General features: G+C 39.1%; 2 protein-coding genes across 2 annotated transcripts; both read right to left on the bottom strand.

Moving 5' to 3' along the window:
• Positions 1-13,297: 13,297 nt before the first annotated feature.
• Positions 13,298-15,445, bottom strand: LOC117338538 (tripartite motif-containing protein 3-like). The gene has a single exon (XM_033899896.1). It carries the CDS (start codon positions 15,443-15,445, stop codon positions 13,298-13,300), a length of 2,148 nt encoding a protein of 715 aa, XP_033755787.1.
• Positions 15,446-17,914: 2,469 nt separating this feature from the next.
• On the bottom strand, positions 17,915-19,840 carry LOC117338344. Its single transcript, XM_033899655.1, has one exon. The coding sequence runs from the start codon at positions 19,524-19,526 to the stop codon at positions 18,318-18,320; it is 1,209 nt and encodes a 402-aa protein (XP_033755546.1). The 5' UTR covers positions 19,527-19,840; the 3' UTR covers positions 17,915-18,317.
• Positions 19,841-20,680: the final 840 nt, after the last annotated feature.

The following is a 20,680-nucleotide window of genomic DNA, read 5'->3' as shown; positions in this document are numbered from 1 at the left end:
CAATATATCATTAATTTTAGTATCTAAATATGGAACATAACATCTTTCTGCCAGGTCCAACCGGAATATCTTCAGAAGAAGACTTATATAGGCCTAGCCTGTTGTCTTATTCTTTTGACAATACTGTATTTTATATGTGTATTGTTAATAAAATATTTTGAAATAAATAGTGGTATCAGACTGTACTCTGGTCTTACAGACTAAATCATTAACCACATAGCTTTGTACTAATGTAGTGGTCACAGAATGTTCCCTAGTCTTACACACTAAATCATTAACCACATAGCTTTGTAATAATGTAGTGGTCACAGACTGTTCCCTGGTCTTACATACTAAATCATTAACCACATATCTTTGTACTAATGTAGTGGTATCAGACTGTTTCCTGGTCTTACAGACTAAATCATTAACCACATAGCTTTGTACTAATGTAGTGGTCACAGACTGTTCCCTGGTCCTACAGACTAAATCATTAACCACATAGCTTTGTACTAATGTAGTGGTATCAGACTGTTCCTGGTCTTACAGACTAAATCATTAACCACATAGCTTTGTACTAATGTAGTGGTCACAGACTGTACTCTGGTCGTACAGACTAAATCATTAACCACATAGCTTTGTACTAATGTAGTGGTCACAGACTGTTCCTGGTCTTACAGACTAAATCATTAACCACATAGATGTGTACTAATGTAGTGGTCACAGACTGTACTCTGGTCTTACAGACTAAATCATTAACCACATAGCTTTGTACTAATGTAGTGGTATCAGACTGTACTCTGGTCTTACAGACTAAATCATTAACCACATAGCTTTGTACTAATGTAGTGGTATCAGACTGTTCCCTGGTCTTACAGACTAAATAATTAACCACTTAGCTTTGTACTAATGTAGTGGTATCACACTGTTCCTGGTCTTACAGACTAAATCATTAACCACATAGCTTTGTACTAATGTAGTGGTATCAGACTGTTCCTGGTCCTACATACTAAATCATTAACCACATAGCTTTGTACTAATGTAGTGGTATCAGACTGTTCCTTGGTCTTACAGACTAAATCATTAACCACATAGCTTTGTACTAATGTAGTGGTCACAGACTGTTCCCTGGTCCTACAGACTAAATCATTAACCACATAGCTTTGTACTAATGTAGTGGTATCAGACTGTTCCTGGTCTTACAGACTAAATCATTAACCACATAGCTTTGTACTAATGTAGTGGTCACAGACTGTTCCTGGTCTTACAGACTAAATCATTAACCACATAGCTTTGTACTAATGTAGTGGTCACAGACTGTTCCCTGGTCCTACAGACTAAATCATTAACCACATAGCTTTGTACTAATGTAGTGGTATCAGACTGTTCCCTGGTCTTACAGACTAAATCATTAACCACATAGCTTTGTACTAATGTAGTGGTCACAGACTGTTCCCTGGTCTTACATACTAAATCATTAACCACATAGCTTTGTACTAATGTAGTGGTATCAGACTGTTCTCTGGTCCTAAAGACTAAATCATTAACCACATAGCTTTGTACTAATGTAGTGGTATCAGAGTGTACTCTGGTCCTAAAGACTAAATCATTAACCACATAGCTTTGTACTAATGTAGTGGTCTCACACTGTTCCTGGTCTTACAGACTAAATCATTAACCACATAGCTTTGTACTAATGTAGTGGTCTCAGACTGTTCCCTGGTCTTACAGACTAAATCATTAACCACATAGCTTTGTACTAATGTAGTGGTCACTGTTCCTGGTCTTACATACTAAATCATTAACTACATAGCTTTGTACTAATGTAGTGGTATCAGACTGTTCTCTGGTCTTACAGACTAAATCATTAACCACATAGCTTTGTACTAATGTAGTGGTCACAGACTGTTCCCTGGTCTTACAGACTAAATCATTAACCACATAGCTTTGTACTAATGTAGTGGTATCAGACTGTTCTCTAGGTCTTACAGACTAAATCATTAACCACATAGCTTTGTACTAATGTAGTGGTATCAGACTATTCCTTGGTCTTACAGACTAAATCATTAACCACATAGCTTTGTACTAATGTAGTGGTCTCAGACTGTTCCTTGGTCTTACAGACTAAATCATTAACCACATAGCTTTGTACTAATGTAGTGGTCACAAACTGTTTCCTGGTCTTACAGACTAAATCATTAACCACATAGCTTTGTACTAATGTAGTGGTATCAGACTGTTCTCTGGTCCTACAGACTAAATCATTAACCACATAGCTTTGTACTAATGTAGTGGTATCAGACTGTTCCTCTGGTCCTACAGACTAAATCATTAACCACATAGCTTTGTACTAATGTAGTGGTCACACACTGTTCCTGGTCTTACAGACTAAATCATTAACCACTTAGCTTTGTACTAATGTAATAGTCTCAGACTGTTCCTGGTCCTACAGACTAAATCATTAACTACATAGCTTTGTACTAATGTAGTGGTATCAGACTGTTCCCTGGTCTTACAGACTAAATCATTAACCACATAGCTTTGTACTAATGTAGTGGTATCAGACTGTTCCTTGGTCTTACAGACTAAATCATTAACCACATAGCTTTGTACTAATGTAGTGGTATCAGACTGTTCCTTGGTCTTACAGACTAAATCATTAACCACATAGCTTTGTACTAATGTAGTGGTATCATACTGTTCCTTGGTCTTACAGACTAAATCATTAACCACATAGCTTTGTACTAATGTAGTGGTATCAGACTGTTCCTGGTCCTACAGACTAAATCATTAACCACATAGCTTTGTACTAATGTAGTGGTATCAGACTGTTCCTGGTCTTACAGACTAAATCATTAACCACATAGCTTTGTACTAATGTAGTGGTCACAGACTGTTCCTGGTCTTACATACTAAATCATTAACCACATAGCTTTGTACTAATGTAGTGGTCACAGACTGTTCCTGGTCTTACATACTAAATCATTAACCACATAGCTTTGTACTAATGTAGTGGTATCAGACTGTTCCTGGTCTTACATACTAAATCATTAACCACATAGCTTTGTACTAATGTAGTGGTATCAGACTGTTCCCTGGTCTTACAGACTAAATCATTAACCACATAGCTTTGTACTAATGTAATAGTTTCAGACTGTTCCTGGTCTTACATACTAAATCATTAACCACATAGCTGTGTACTAATGTAATAGTCTCAAACTGTTCCTGGTCTTACATACTAAATCATTAACCACATAGCTGTGTACTAGTGTAGTGGTCACAGACTGTTCCTGGTTTTAAATACTAAATCATTAACCACATAGCTTTGTACTAATGTAGTGGTATCAGACTGTTCCCTAGTCTTACATACTAAATCATTAACCACATAGCTTTGTACTAATGGAGTGGTATCAGACTGTTCTCTGGTCTTACAGACTAAATCATTAACAACATAGCTTTGTACTAATGTAGTGGTCACAGACTGTTCCTGGTCTTACAGACTAAATCATTAACCACATAGCTTTGTACTAATGGAGTGGTATCAGACTGTTCTCTGGTCTTACAGACTAAATCATTAACCACATAGCTTTGTACTAATGGAGTGGTATCAGACTGTTCCCTAGTCTTACAGACTAAATAATTAACCACAAAGCTTTGTACTAATGTAGTGGTCACAGACTGTACTCTGGTCTTACAGACTAAATCATTAACCACATAGCTTTGTACTAATGTAGTGGTATCAGACTGTACTCTGGTCCTACAGACTAAATAATTAACCACAAAGCTTTGTACTAATGTAGTGGTCACAGACTGTACTCTGGTCTTACAGACTAAATCATTAACCACATAGCTTTGTACTAATGTAGTGGTATCAGACTGTACTCTGGTCCTACAGACTAAATAATTAACCTCAAAGCTTTGTACTAAGTTAGTGGTCACAGACTGTACTCTGGTCTTACAGACTAAATCATTAACCACATAGCTTTGTACTAATGTAGTGGTATCAGACTGTACTCTGGTCCTACAGACTAAATCATTAACCACATAGCTTTGTACTAATGTAGTGGTCACAGACTGTACTCTGGTCTTACAGACTAAATCATTAACCACATAGCTTTGTACTAATGTAGTGGTCACAGACTGTTCCTAGGTCTTACAGACTAAATCATTAACCACATAGCTTTGTACTAATGTAGTGGTCTCAGACTGTTCCTTGGTCTTACAGACTAAATCATTAACCACATAGCTTTGTACTAATGTAGTGGTCTCAGACTGTTCCTTGGTCTTACAGACTAAATCATTAACCACATAGCTTTGTACTAATGTAGTGGTCTCAGACTGTTCTCTGGTCTTACAGACTAAATCATTAACCACATAGCTTTGTACTAATGTAGTGGTCACAGACTGTTCCCTGGTCTTACAGACTAAATCATTAACCACATAGCTTTGTACTAATGTAGTGGTCACAGACTGTTCCTGGTCTTACATACTAAATCATTAACCACATAGCTTTGTACTAATGTAGTGGTCACAGACTGTACTCTGGTCTTACAGACTAAATCATTAACCACATAGCTTTGTACTAATGTAGTGGTATCAGACTGTTCCTGGTCCTACAGACTAAATCATTAACCACATAGCTTTGTACTAATGTAGTGGTCACAGACTGTTCCTGGTCTTACAGACTAAATCATTAACCACATAGCTTTGTACTAATGTAGTGGTCACAGACTGTTCCTGGTCTTACAGACTAAATCATTAACCACATAGCTTTGTACTAATGTAGTGGTCACAGACTGTTCCTGGTCTTACAGACTAAATCATTAACCACATAGCTTTGTACTAATGTAGTGGTATCAGACTGTTCCTGGTCCTACAGACTAAATCATTAACCACATAGCTTTGTACTAATGTAGTGGTCACAGACTGTTCCTGGTCTTACAGACTAAATCATTAACCACATAGCATTGTACTAATGTAGTGGTCACAGACTGTCTCCTGGTCTTACAGACTAAATCATTAACCACATAGCTTTGTACTAATGTAGTGGTCTCAGACTGTTCCTGGTCTTACAGACTAAATCATTAACCACATAGCTTTGTACTAATGTAGTGGTCACAGACTGTTCTCTGGTCTTACAGACTAAATCATTAACCACATAGCTTTGTACTAATGTAGTGGTCACAGACTGTTCCTGGTCTTACATACTAAATCATTAACCACATAGCTTTGTACTAATGTAGTTGTATCAGACTGTTCCTTGGTCTTACAGACTAAATCATTAACCACATAGCTTTGTACTAATGTAGTGGTATCAGACTGTTCCTTGGTCTTACAGACTAAATCATTAACCACATAGCTTTGTACTAATGTAGTGGTCACAGACTGTTCTCTGGTCCTACAGACTAAATCATTAACCACATAGCTTTGTACTAATGTAGTGGTATCAGACTGTTCCTTGGTCTTACAGACTAAATCATTAACCACATAGCTTTGTACTAATGTAGTGGTCACAGACTGTTCCTTGGTCTTACAGACTAAACCATTAACCACATAGCATTGTACTAATGTAGTGGTCACAGACTGTTCCTTGGTCTTACAGACTAAGTCATTAACCACATAGCTTTGTACTAATGTAGTGGTCTCAGACTGTTCCTGGTCGTACATACTAAATCATTAACCACATAGCTTTGTACTAATGTAGTGGTATCAGACTGTTCCTGGTCCTACATACTAAATCATTAACCACATAGCTTTGTACTAATGTAGTGGTATCAGACTGTTCCTGGTCCTACAGACTAAATCATTAACCACATAGCTTTTGTACTAATGTAGTGGTATCAGACTGTTCCCTGGTCTTACAGACTAAATCATTAACTACATAGCTTTGTAATAATGTAGTGGTATCAGACTGTTCCTGGTCTTACATACTAAATCATTAACCACATAGCTTTGTACTAATGTAGTGGTCACACACTGTACTCTGGTCTTACATACTAAATCATTAACCACATAGCTTTGTACTAATGTAGTGGTCACTGTTTCCTGGTCTTACAGACTAAATCATTAACCACATAGCTTTGTACTAATGTAGTGGTATCAGACTGTACTCTGGTCTTACAGACTAAATCATTAACCACATAGCTTTGTACTAATGTAGTGGTCACACACTGTTCTCTGGTCTTACATACTAAATCATTAACCACATAGCTTTGTACTAATGTAGTGGTCACAGACTGTACTCTGGTCTTACATACTAAATCATTAACCACATAGCTTTGTACTAATGTAGTGGTCACTGTTTCCTGGTCTTACAGACTAAATCATTAACCACATAGCTTTGTACTAATGTAGTGGTCACTGTTTCCTGGTCTTACATACTAAATCATTAACCACATAGCTTTGTACTAATGTAGTGGTATCAGACTGTTCCTGGTCTGACGGACTAAATCATTAACCACATAGCTTTGTACTTATGTAGTGGTCACAGACTGTTCCTGGTCTTACAGACTAAATAATTAACCACATAGCTTTGTACTAATGTAGTGGTATCATACTGTTTCCTGGTCCTACAGACTAAATCATTAACCACATAGCTTTGTACTAATGTAGTGGTATCAGCCTGTTCCTGGTCTTACATACTAAATCATTAACCACATAGCTTTGTACTAATGTAGTGGTCACAGACTCTTCTCTGGTCTTACAGACTAAATCATTAACCACATAGCTTTGTACTAATGTAGTGGTATCAGACTGTTCTCTGGTCTTACAGACTAAATCATTAACCACATAGCTTTGTACTAATGTAGTGGTCACAGACTGTACTCTGGTCTTACAGACTAAATCATTAACCACATAGCTTTGTACTAATGTAGTGGTCACTATTCCCTGGTCTTACATACTAAATCATTAACCACATAGCTTTGTACTAATGTAGTGGTCACAGACTGTACTCTGGTCTTACATACTAAATCATTAACCACATAGCTTTGTACTAATGTAGTGGTCACAGACTGTACTTGGTCTTACAGACGAAATCATTAACTACATAGCTTTGTACTAATGTAGTGGTATCAGACTGTTCCTGGTCTTACTGAGTAATCATTAACCACATAGCTTTGTACTAATGTAGTGGTCTCAGACTGTTCCCTGGTCCTACAGACTAAATCATTAACCACATAGCTTTGTACTAATGTAGTGGTCTCAGACTGTTCCCTGGTCCTACAGACTAAATCATTAACCACATAGCTTTGTACTAATGTAGTGATCACAGACTGTACTCTGGTCCTACAGACTAAATCATTAACCACATAGCTTTGTACTAATGTAGTGGTATCAGACTGTTCCCTGGTCTTACATACTAAATCATTAACCACATAGCTTTGTACTAATGTAGTGGTCACAGACTGTTCCTGGTCTTACAGACTAAATCATTAACCACATAGATTTGTACTAATGTAGTGGTCACAGACTGTTCCTGGTCCTACAGACTAAATCATTAACCACATAGCTTTGTACTAATGTAGTGGTATCAGACTGTACTCTGGTCCTACAGACTAAATCATTAACCACATAGCTTTGTACTAATGTAGTGGTCACACACTGTTCCCTGGTCTTACATACTAAATCATTAACCACATAGCTTTGTACTAATGTAGTGGTATCAGACTGTACTCTGGTCTTACAGACTAAATCATTAACCACATAGCTTTGTACTAATGTAGTGGTATCAGACTGTTCCCTGGTCTTACAGACTAAATCATTAACCACATAGCTTTGTACTAATGTAGTGGTCACAGACTGTACTCTGGTCTTACATACTAAATAATTAACTATATAGCTTTGTACTAATGTAGTGGTCAATGTTCCCTGGTCCTACATACTAAATCATTAACCGCATAGCTTTGTACTAATGTAGTGGTCTCAGACTGTTCCTTGGTCCTACATACTAAATCATTGACCACATAGCTTTGTACTAATGTAGTGGTCACAGACTGTTCCTGGTCTTACATACTAAATCATTAACCACATAGCTTTGTACTAATGTAGTGGTCACAGACTGTTCCTGGTCTTTCAGACTAAATCATTAACCACATAGCTTTGTACTAATGTAGTGGTCACTGTTCCCTGGTCCTACATACTAAATCATTAACCACATAGCTTTGTACTAATGTAGTGGTCACATACTGTTCTCTGGTCCTACATACTAAATCATTGACCACATAGCTTTGTACTAATGTAGTGGTCACAGACTGTTCCTGGTCTTACATACTAAATCATTAACCACATAACTTTGTACTAATGTAGTGGTATCAGACTGTTCCTTGGTCTTACAGACTAAATAATTAACCACATAGCTTTGTACTAATGTAGTGGTATCACACTGTTCCTGGTCTTACATACTAAATCATTAACCACATAACTTTGTACTAATGTAGTGGTATCAGACTGTTCCTGGTCTTACATACTAAATCATTAACCACATAGCTTTGTACTAATGTAGTGGTCTCTGACTGTACTCTGGTCCTACAGACTAAATCATTAACCACATAGCTTTGTACTAATGTAGTGGTCACAGACTGTTCCTGGTCCTACAGACTAAATCATTAACCACATAGCTTTGTACTAATGTAGTGGTCTCAGACTGTACTCTGGTCCTACAGACTAAATCATTAACCACATAGCTTTGTACTAATGTAGTGGTCACAGACTGTTCCTGGTCCTACATACTAAATCATTAACCACATAGCTTTGTACTAATGTAGTGGTCTCAGACTGTTCCTGGTCTTACAGACTAAATCATTAACCACATAGCTGTGTACTAGTGTAGTGGTCACACACTGTTCCTGGTCTTACAGACTAAATAATTAACCACTTAGCTTTGTACTAATGTAATAGTCTCAGACTGTTCCTGGTCTTACAGACTAAATAATTAACCACATAGCTTTGTACTAATGTAGTGGTATCAGACTGTACTCTGGTCCTAAAGACTAAATCATTAACCACATAGCTTTGTACTAATGTAGTGGTATCAGACTGTACTCTGGTCCTACAGACTAAATCATTAACCACATAGCTGTGTACTAGTACAGTGGTCACAGACTGTTCCCTAGTCTTACATACTAAATAATTAACCACATAGCTTTGTACTAATGAAGTGGTATCAGACTGTACTCTGGTCTTACAGACTAAATCATTAACCACATAGCTTTGTACTAATGTAGTGGTATCAGACTGTTCCTGGTCCTACATACTAAATCATTAACCACATAGCTTTGTACTAATGTAGTGGTATCAGACTGTACTCTGGTCTTACAGACTAAATCATTAACCACATAGCTTTGTACTAATGTAGTGGTATCAGACTGTTCCCTGGTCGTACAGACTAAATCATTAACCACATAGCTTTGTACTAATGTAGTGGTCACAGACTGTTCCTGGTCTTACATACTAAATAATTAACCACATAGCTTTGTACTAATGTAGTGGTCTCTGACTGTACTCTGGTCTTACATACTAAATAATTAACCACATAGCTTTGTACTTATGTAGTGGTCAATGTTCCCTGGTCCTACATGCTAAATCATTAACCACATAGCTTTGTACTAATGTAGTGGTCACATACTGTTCTCTGGTCCTACATACTAAATCATTGACCACATAGCTTTGTACTAATGTAGTGGTCACAGACTGTTCCTGGTCTTACATACTAAATCATTAACCACATAGCTTTGTACTAATGTAGTGGTCACAGACTGTTCCTGGTCTTACAGACTAAATCATTAACCACATAGCTTTGTACTAATGTAGTGGTATCAGACTGTTCCTTGGTCTTTCAGACTAAATCATTAACCACATAGCTTTGTACTGATGTAGTGGTATCAGACTGTTCCTTGGTCTTTCAGACTAAATCATTAACCACATAGCTTTGTACTAATGTAGTGGTCACAGACTGTTCCCTGGTCTTACCTACTAAATCATTAACCACATAGCTTTGTACTAATGTAGTGGTCACAGACTGTTCCCTGGTCTTACATACTAAATCATTAATCACATAGCTTTGTACTAATGTAGTGGTATCAGACTACTCTGGTCCTACAGACTAAATCATTAACCACATAGCTTTGTACTAATGTAGTGGTATCAGACTGTTCCTGGTCTTACAGACTAAATCATTAACCACATAGCTTTGTACTAATGTAGTGGTATCAGACTGTACTTTGGTCTTACAGACTAAATCATTAACCACATAGATGTGTACTTATGTAGTGGTATCAGACTGCTCCCTGGTCTTACTGAGTAATCATTAACCACATAGCTTTGTACTAATGTAATGTTCTCAGACTAGTTCCTGGTATATTTATTTATTGGTCATTTCTTTGAATGAATCAAATATCATCAACTAATGAAAGTAACAATGCAAGGGACTGAGATGTCCAATCATTTAGAGAAAAACTCTATCAAGTCCAAGTAATTGGCATGCTTTTTCAGTGAATTTTGTTATTTCATGTAATATAATGTTAGCTCAGTAAGAAAAATCTCTATAGTAGACAGACAGCAAATACTTCAGGATTGTTGTACACCAGTCAAAAAGATAATAAACAACATAGCCTACAGCCTATCTTGTAACTTTCAAACAGTTTAGAGTAAGCTGTACTTGATGTGCTATTTATACATGTATATCTGTAACTATAAACTGTGCAATGTTATACTGACATGCATTTTAAAGGCGTTTACTGATATTAGGTTACAGAATCTATGTACAGTTATAAATAGTCACATTACGTATGCAGACAGGTTGCGCAAGCGTGCTGTACATATTTTCATTATTGGGGATTTTCAATTCCAAACAATGCTTTATGTTACTAATTCCAGATAATAATTTACGTTGTTGTTTTATATGTTTTATATTTTTGATTCGCTGAATCAAACAGTGATTAAATAAACCTGATGGGATTCCTTGCATAAAAAGCACTGCCGTGGCATGCAGACATAGTGGTATATATATGCACGCATGCAGTAGGCTATCATATAGATTTTGTGTATTCAGCATTGTTACTCAACGTGCCATTTGTCCATAAAACATCTACAAAGATCGCGAGCAGACTAACCGCCTTACCTGGATACCATTTTTCGCTTACACGGGTCTAGTAATGAATAGGAAACATATCAGACATCAGTTTCATTTTCGTGTTTTCCAAAAAATAAAGAAAGATCATCTCGCAATGAACGGGAATCTCATCTGCCTTTTCTTGGAATTCCATTTCTCTACTTTCACTTTCAATACGATAAGGCAATAAAATGTTTAAAAGACAACAAATAAAAAATCAATGATGTAAATGAAGTTCACATTTATAGCAATAAGAAGAAACAATGATAAAAAATGTAGGTCATATACATTACTGTTTCCAATAGGCCCTGTGTATAGAATCGGGTTACCATCATATTATTCTTATACCATGCAGTATAGTAAAGACGATCAATTACTTTTGATTATGATAATTTACCATTGCTAGTTTCCAATTTCATGCGGAATAAAGAATCCATTACCTCAGTAAATGATAATTGGCATTGCTGTTTCCAGTATCATAGATCTACAATGTTTACGTTATTCGTTTCCAATTCACCACCAAAGAGTCATGTCAGTTTGTGCGACTTCGCATGGGATGTTATGTGGCTTGTCATGTTTCAGAGATACGTTTGATGTTTATGGTGACCAGCTACAATTAATGGATTGTATAGATGGCACAAAAAAATATTAGCACCTTTTAATGACAATTGTAAGTTAGATACAGACGTCGACCATTTCGAGAAATACAGGTTGATGAATACCATGGGACAGTTTTATGGTGGTCATCATGACCTCATTGGTAAATATTCTGTTTCCTTGTGTGATATGAAGTCAGGCGGGCTCGGTGCTTGTTGATATGCCTAGTTCTCATTTTAAGAATGTGACTTTACCCGAATTTGACCTAAAATGTACATGGAGTGTGACATTGATGAATCAGAAGACGCTCACTCTCCAAGATCACCTGGTCCTCTGGTTCTCTTTGTTTCAGCTTTTTAAGAGTCGCCTTGAAATTCTACATTTTGTTCCTATTTTCGTTTTATCGAATTTGAACAGGAATTATAGTTTTGTCATAATGTCGGTTGTCTTTGTTGTTTTTATACAGGGCCGAAAATAAATCAAACTCTATCATACAGCCGTTCCATCCTTCTGGAACTCGTCGGTACTGACAAAGGCCTAAATTGTTGTGCACATGAGGCGACCGAAAAAAAAACATTGAACAATTCGAAGGAAATGACAAAATTCGAAGGAAATGACAAAATCTTGATTGGGAGATGAAAAAGCCCCATAGTTAATAGTTTCATAAGATGTGTGTCGTGCAGAGATCTACAGGTAGAAACTAAAGTAATAGTAAATATCTGTTGCTTTCTGTAGTGCGATGTGGGGGTATGATATATAGAAGGAGAGGTAAATTTATACGATAATTTAATCAATTTACATTTCCTTTTGCTATTTAATCATTTTGTAAAACCTCTTGAACTGCACTCTGTACCGAGGCTACTTATCTCTTATTTGTCTGCTGTTACCAGGCACAATTTGTTTAGGAAACCAATTATTGAACGTTGACCGCTGACTTTTCCCCAGAGTATCCAGGGTCATATTATGGTGTGCACTTGATGAACTTTGTTTTAAAGTCAAAATGTGGAGGGCAAAATCAAACGGAGGCAGCCACTTTATTGCACCATGTTCAATGTTCATACTATGTAGCCACATTTGATGTCTGACTGACACAGCCGATGGAAAACTCCCCAGGTTATATTACACTGGTAGTAGCGATATATACACAAAAAAACATTACATTGGCGATTTCACTGAATAACGGAGTATGTAGTATATGATTATATAAACCTTAAAATGATATGGAACTCAACTTTGTTCTCGGTTGATATATCTTGTCTATGTAATCACATGTTCACATTACCATTATCACAATTGATAAATATCGCGTATAAACATACCATAGATGATCATCATTTGTCATGAGCCCAAAAAGCAGTAAAAACAATAACATCAAAAGGGGATATTTTATTCTCAGCATATCTTATAATAAAATATGAAATTGAGACGATGTGGTATTATAGAATGCATTATCTGGTCATATTATAGAATGCTTTGTCTGGTCAATACAATAATAACTAATATATACAGTGTATTACTATATATCCCATACTTTTCTCGTCGTTATAGTTCCTTTAGGGGGTCACTCTAATCCCCATCGTCATCCGCTTTTTCTAGATAATGTTATAGCATTTATACTGATATAACATGCACCCATGGACTGTTTGGAGCAAAAAGACTAGAGCCGAACTCGGTTATTGCTACTTGGCGAGATCGCGCACATATAGCATAGGGCACTCGTATTCCATCTTTTGCTGCAAGGAAACTGTCATCCACAAGTGCACCATCCTCTGATAGTACGTGCACACAGCTATTGTCCAAACACACGTACACGTGTCCAGCCCCATCCGCAGCCACGCCCCACGGGGATGCGGGAGTGGGATACGTCCATTGTACCTGTCCTGTCTGAGAAATACACACCACGTGTTTCTGTTCCCTGTCACTGACCACTATAGAGGCTGCCGAGGTGATGGATATGTATCTCGGTGCTCTAAACAGCTGCGATCTTTCTATACTCTTCTGGATTCGTCCTACGCGGTCTATTATATCCACACAGCGACGACCTTCTGTGCAAGTCACAACGAAGTATATCCCGTTCAGCTGGCAGATAGCCTCATACTGTTTATGTGTGGCTATCGTTTCTTTGAGTCGTATATCCGGGTCAAGACTTAGGATTGCTACCTTTCGTTTGTCTGGTTGGGTAACTGCTACTTCCGTTGGGTCCGTCAGACTAGTGATGCCCAATGGACTCTCAATGTAGAGAGTCTTATTCAGAGTGGGCGACCCGGCGATACTACACTGACGGATCATGTGATTGAAGGAATCTACGACCACTACTGAATATCCTACAAACGTTATTCCAGTTAGCTGCCATGTCATTGTGTCCTCCTGTAGGTTCTTCACGTTGATGGTCGACTTACTTTTCTGGGGACCTTTTCTTCTCCGCGGATTCATCTGTCGGGGAGGGTTACGGGGCGTGACAGTCGGGCGCACAACTGGAGTCTGTTGTGACACGGGTGCGCCAGTCCTGTTGGCTGGCGTGACATTAAAGGTGCCCTCCCTCCTGATTCTGGAGGTCTGCCCTTGATTAGATCTAGTACTCTGTCCCTGGGTAGTTCTTGTGTTCTGGCCATGACCAACTCTACTGTTGGATCTTGTGTTTGCTGCCGTTTGACTTACTCTCGTATTCTGAACCTGTGAATGCGTCCTAGGGGCTCTTTTAATGTTTATTGAACCAACTGGCGGAGGGTTTCTGAGAAAATTATTGAAAGCGGCATTCGTAAGAAGTTCAATCTCAGAAGGGGAATTGTACTCTGAAATCGCCATCATGGCAGCATCATATTCATCGGCTTGAGATTCTACACGAGGTAAGGTATTCAACAAATCTGGACTAGAATTTATCTGCATGACGTTATCAAATGTCAGGTTGGTCTCTTGAATCGCATCGAAGAGAAAGGATAACTGTGGGTTTCCCGTTGAATTAACACTACTTTCACGAATTTCCTGGCGGAGATTTTCAACACTTTGAAGACATATCTGTGTAAATCTTGAAAGTTGGGTTTCCATTTCAGTAAGTCTTTCTAACACCCGAGGCTTACTGTTTTCTAGCACCATGTCAATAGGGATTTCACCTCTGCTGATTTGCTCTATGCGATTCATTTGGTTCTGAAAGCGCTGACGAAGAGCTTCGACGCGAGGTCTCAGTCTCTCTATTGCCTCATCAACGGCTAAACATTCACATCTTGGCGAACGATGGCTCCGTACCGCACAGTGGGCACACACAAGCACATTACAACCGAGGCAGAAAAACTCTAAAAGTCTATCCGCGTGTTCTACACAGGTCAGTCCCTCGGAAACATTTCTTGGAGGTGGAGGAGGCTCCTCATTGGCAATTTGAGGATCGACAGTCGAACCAGTCGGGGCTGGTCTGTTAAGTTGACGTCTCCTCGAGGGAACCACGACACTGTGGCCACCCGCACGAGCTTCCTCGTGTAAATGAACAGCGTGAAGTAAACTCGCCAAAAAAGAGTCTTCTGGAAACTTACTCGCCCAATCCCGAGGTTGGCGACTCTGCGCAGGGCGTGGCACGGGTGATCGGTCTATGGGGCACATGAACTGGCGATTGTCCCGACCATTGACAGTCTGCTGGATGTGATCACATAGACACTGTCGACAGAAAGTGTGTCCACATGGAAGTAGGCGGGGGTCAGTGTACCTACCCAGACATATACTACACATAAGGTAGTCATTATCCACACCTGTGATCACACGTTGTGCCATGCCGCAGTTTTTCCTATAACTTACACTGTCGTTTCTATTCCATCCTCGTGTCCAAAGCCGTTATACTACACATGACACAACACTCAAGCAATCGAATTATCCTACTTATCCTGGACGGACAGCCATTTTGAAGTGCAGGGAATACGCCCGGTGTCCCTTATCGAATGTTTCATACAACACAATGTAGATATACCCTGGCTGGAATCAACGGTCACCACTCTATAGAACTAGACGGCACGTTCGGTCATTTAAACGTGCGCCGGCGTTTTCCCCTCAAATAAGATCGTTCATAAACCCCACTGAATTTATTAATTTTATATACACAAATTTAGACAATGGGTAGTATATAGCAATCTAATTAAAATAGTAGCATACGATATGGAACTCTTTATTAGTTTAATGAGATTAATACGAGACATCGGGTGTTACTTATTTTTAAATGGTTAACGTATGTGTTTCCTACAGTGGCTCTAATACACGTATGGAACCATTCGGGATTATAGTCTTATCCAGTTTACAATCATATATCTGACAAATATAAAAAGACTTTGTAGATTAAATATTTAAATTAACCTTATCCCAACCCAATGTAAACAATACAATCATCAACATTTACGGTGCCCTGGTTTACACGAGGAATACAGGAATCCTGATGACAGATATTGGTCGCATACTGGTGCTGCAGTCTATATTGGTACTATATATCATTGAAGGTCAAGTTTGTTTTATAGACACGTGGGTAATTTGTCACTTGTCCACACTATGAAATCTGTCTGAACAATATGTTGTATTATATATTGTATTTTGTACTTAACAGAACATATAAACAGACATTTGGACATACTCTGTTATCTTAATTAATTTTACTGAGGATAAAAATATATATTGTAGCATTTTAATTTTATATAATTGCACCATACAGCTCTTTCGTCCTTCTAGGACTAGTCATTGACGATAGGGACATCATACAACTGTTTTGTCCTTCTAGGATTCGTCAGTGATGCTAGGGACACCATGCAGCTGTTTCGTTCTCTAGAACTAGTCAGTGATGTTAGGGACATCATACAGCTGTTTCGTTCTCTAGAACTAGTCAGTGATATTGGGGACACCATACAGCTGTACCATCCTAATAGGACTCGTCAGTGATGTTAGGGACATCGAACAGCTGTACCGCCCTACTAGGACTCGTCAATGATGTTAGGGACATCGTACAGCTGTACCGTCCTACAAGGACTCGCAAGTGATGATAGGGACATCGAACAGCTGTACCGTCCTACTAGGACTCTTCAGTGATGTTAGGGATATCGTACAGCTGTACCGTCCTACTAGGACTCGTCGGTGATGTTAGGGACACCATACAACTGTGTCGTCCTTCTAGGACTCGTCAATGATGTTATGAACATCGTACAGCTGTACTGTCCTACTAGGACTCTTCAGTGATGTTAGGGACATCGTACAGCTGTATTGTCCTTCTAGGACTCGTCAATGATGTTAGGGACATCGTACAGCTGTACCGTCCTACTAGGACTCGTCAATAATGATAGGGACATCATACAGCTGTACCGTCCTACTAGGACTCGTCAGTGATGTTAGGGACATCGTACAGCTGTACCGTCCTACTAGGACTCGTCAGTGATGTTAGGGACATCATACAGCAGTACCGTCCTACTAGGACTCTTCAGTGATGTTAGGGACATCATACAGCTGGATCGTCCTTCTAGAACGCGTCAGTAATGCTGGAGACACTATACAGCTGTTTTGCCCTCCTATAACTCGTCAGTGATGTTAGGGACATCATACAGCTGGGCCGTCCTTCTAGAACTCGTCCTTGATGTAAGAGACATCATACAGATGATGTGTTCTTCTAGGACTCGTAAGTGACTCGTAAGTGACTCGTAAGTGATCCTAAGGACCAACATTATGACAATCCAGATGAGAAGATGGGGAAATGAAAAAGTACCAAACACGTTAAAATACGGAAAAGACAAATTCCATTCACTCCATACTTTTACCAATTGTGTAATGTTTCAATTATTTTTAAATGTGTCGCCGGCAGCGTAACACAGTTTGCCACAAAAGTACATATCATGGTATAGAAATATGTCTAATTAACATCAATTAACACAATAATAAAGACGTCCTGGCAAAGATCGCGTGTTTTATGTTTTACATACGAACCAAATATAGAGGCGGGTTACTGTAAAATCTAACAATTTTGAATTTAGAAGAAAAGAAGTCAAGACTTTTGCATGGTGGTAATAGCGTAAAGTAACTTTTGGTATTCTATAAAACTACATATACCAGTCTATTATTTGTTTTTAGTTATAATTAGTCTGTATTGTGTCTGCGATGTAGCGTCTTGGATTTATATACTCTGAACTAATGCCATAAAAGTTGATCGTTTTAGATATGTGTGTAATACCCGAGTACAATTTACTACGGCAAAAACTATATAACATAACTAAATAATACTTGGTGAGGCGATCAAAGATTCCCTTTATTTCTCATGACATAAACACGACGAGATAAATTGAACATCGAAATACAATTAATCTACAGACATTGTCATCAGCTTGGTCTCTAGTTGCGTCTCATTAATTGCTGCCACACACAAGAAGTCTATGTGACGGTTGCTGAAGTATAACTCCTCGACATTCTATGTACTTTTCAGAACGCACTTTCCCCACAAGAGGAAAACGCCTGCTCAGTACCTGCGTAAAACTGGATAACATTAGTTGTATACAGACTCTTTGGTCAAATCATTGTTGGAAACAAATTTCCATTAATATTGCTGCATCACTTTATCACCAATATTTTAAGCACAGCACATAAGAAATGTCCTTCTTCGTTGCAACTTGTCCAGACGTTCATATTACTGCAGTCTGCATCCCTGGTTGCGTTGTGATTGTCCACCAGCGTCCTGCTTGACCCTTACTGACCCGACAGGTGGAGGATTTCTTAAGAAGTTACTGAAGACCGTGTGTGCTACAAATTCCGCTACGGATGGCGTGTTGGTATGGGAAGAAGAGGAGATCGCAGTATCATAATCATCTGCTTGCTTTTCCATTCTAGATAACCAGTTTAACAAATCTGTTCCAGAGTTAGAACTAACTACATTTTCGAAAGTTAGTTTCGTTTCCTGTATGCTGTCAAAGAGGCGAGAGAGTTGTGCATTTTCCGTCACCAAACCCCGACCAGCCTCTCTTGTTTGTTGTCGGAGTTCTTCCACACTTTCCAAACATGACTGAGCGAATCTACTTAGATTGTTTTCTATTTCGTCCAGTTTTCCCATAGCCCTTGTTCGGCTAGCGTCAAGCACGCCATCAGCCGGCGCCTCCCCTCGACTCAATTGTTCCACCCTCGACATTTGCCCTCGAAGCCTTCTCCTCAATGCCTCCATGCGTGGCCTCAGTCTTTGAGTCGCGTCTTCAATAGAAATGCACTCGCACCTTTGACCTGTGTGACCCCGGACTGCACAATACGCACAAACAAGAGAGTTACAGCCAAGGCAGAAAAATTCAAGTTCTCTACTCGGATGGTCTATACATATTAGACCTCCACCCCTATGACTTTGTCCGAATGATGCTCCAGTGTCGAATGATGGTCCGGCGTGGTTAATGGGGAATGAACTGTCGTCAGAGACGTTTGAATGAAATGATCTATCGCTAGAAGCGTTTGAGTGATGAAATGGTCTATCGTTAGAAACGTTTGAGTGACGAAATTGTCTGTCGTTACCTGAAGGTCGTATGCTCTTTTTTGTAGAAGCTGATCTGTCATTCGCTTGTCCTCCTTCATGCTGCAGAACAGTGGTTAGTAAACTTGATAAGAATGTGTCGGGTGGGAAAAGACCCGCCCAATCCTTCGGCGCACGATTTGCCGGTCGCGAGACCATGTTCCTATCGATGGGACAAGTGAAGTGGCGGGAGTTTCTGTCGATAACCGTCTGTTGGATGTGCCCAGATAGACACTCCTTACAAAAGGTATGTCCACAGGGCAGCAGACGTGGGTCGTCATAACGACCAAGACAGATGCTGCACATGAGGTAGTCATTCTCCACGTTCTGGATGACGCGCTGTGCCATGATTTAACGTACAACCCACACGAGTGGTACTATATCACTGAGTACAGTAAACATGACCAGTGTCCACATAGTGTCCTGAGGATAAAATTGTGTTCCACAAACTTGTATCACACACCGAATTCGTCATGTGTTCCTTTGCCCGTTACAAACACACGTATCGTGTACCTTGTAGACCACTGTAAGTTTTAATTATAGTCCAGGGCTTGTCAAGGCGATCAGTTCGTTCTGTGTTTCGGTGTGATTTGAGTCCTGGTATTTGTTCCGGGTCACTTGTTAACTGCCTGTAAGTTAGTTCCTCTGCGCTCAGTACAGTGTCGACGGTGTGTACGAGACTAGTGTGGTTGACTGATAAAGATAAATATATACATATATTGATTTACAATACACCCCAAACTATGCCGAGTCTTATCAATGGTTCGCAAAATTATCTCCACAATGTAAATACACAGGTTTTCACACCAACCTGTGCAACGCGGTATACGGTATGGTTTGTCTTTCAGGTGTCTTAACTAGCATATAGACCGTCCATCTATCTAATGCTCTCTCATAAGGTTGGGTTCCCTCTTTCGATACACAATGATTGTAACGGATCATCATTTTTTCGCGCTAAAGACAAGTGAAAAAGTCCGTTAAATATTGATCGATGTATTGGGAATGCCCATGGTCGACTTCATGATACAATTTAAATGTTATATTTCCTTGTGCGATATGAAGTAAGACGTGTTCGATACATGTTGATACGCCTGGGTTCCTTATCACATCCTAGTTGTCGTTTTGAGGCGATGAAGCAGGCGACGGAATCCTACTCATGCGGAACGCCTGGTCTTATCACTGTATTTTTTTCAATTGTCTCCATGCAAATAGTTTGGTAATAGTTGCAGTATGTGGATTAATGAACATAAAACCGGATCATGCAACTGCATTCAGCCGGTTAGCCTGAGCATCGGTCTACGTAACCTCAGATGAAGATCCGTGGTTCAACGCTTCCTGTCCGTAGCGGTTTGTGTTTCTCGGGAAGCTGAAAAACGGACCGGTCTGTGCTGATGTGGCTGTGTGCTTAGGCAAGTCACTTTACCCTAATTGCTCTGGATTACATGCGACGATCCTCCTGTATGTTGTTTTGTGATTTAGCCACCAACTACTATACAAGGAGA

Source organism: Pecten maximus, chromosome 11 (genome assembly GCF_902652985.1).
Source record: "Pecten maximus chromosome 11, xPecMax1.1, whole genome shotgun sequence".
Lineage (NCBI taxonomy): Eukaryota > Metazoa > Mollusca > Bivalvia > Pectinida > Pectinidae > Pecten > Pecten maximus.
This window is presented reverse-complemented; position numbering and strand designations above follow the sequence as displayed.

Coding starts and splice junctions, on each gene's coding strand:
- LOC117338344 (XM_033899655.1), bottom strand. CDS start 19,526: ATGGCACAGCGCGTCATCCAGAACGTGGAGAATGACTACCTCATGTGC.
- LOC117338538 (XM_033899896.1), bottom strand. CDS start 15,445: ATGGCACAACGTGTGATCACAGGTGTGGATAATGACTACCTTATGTGT.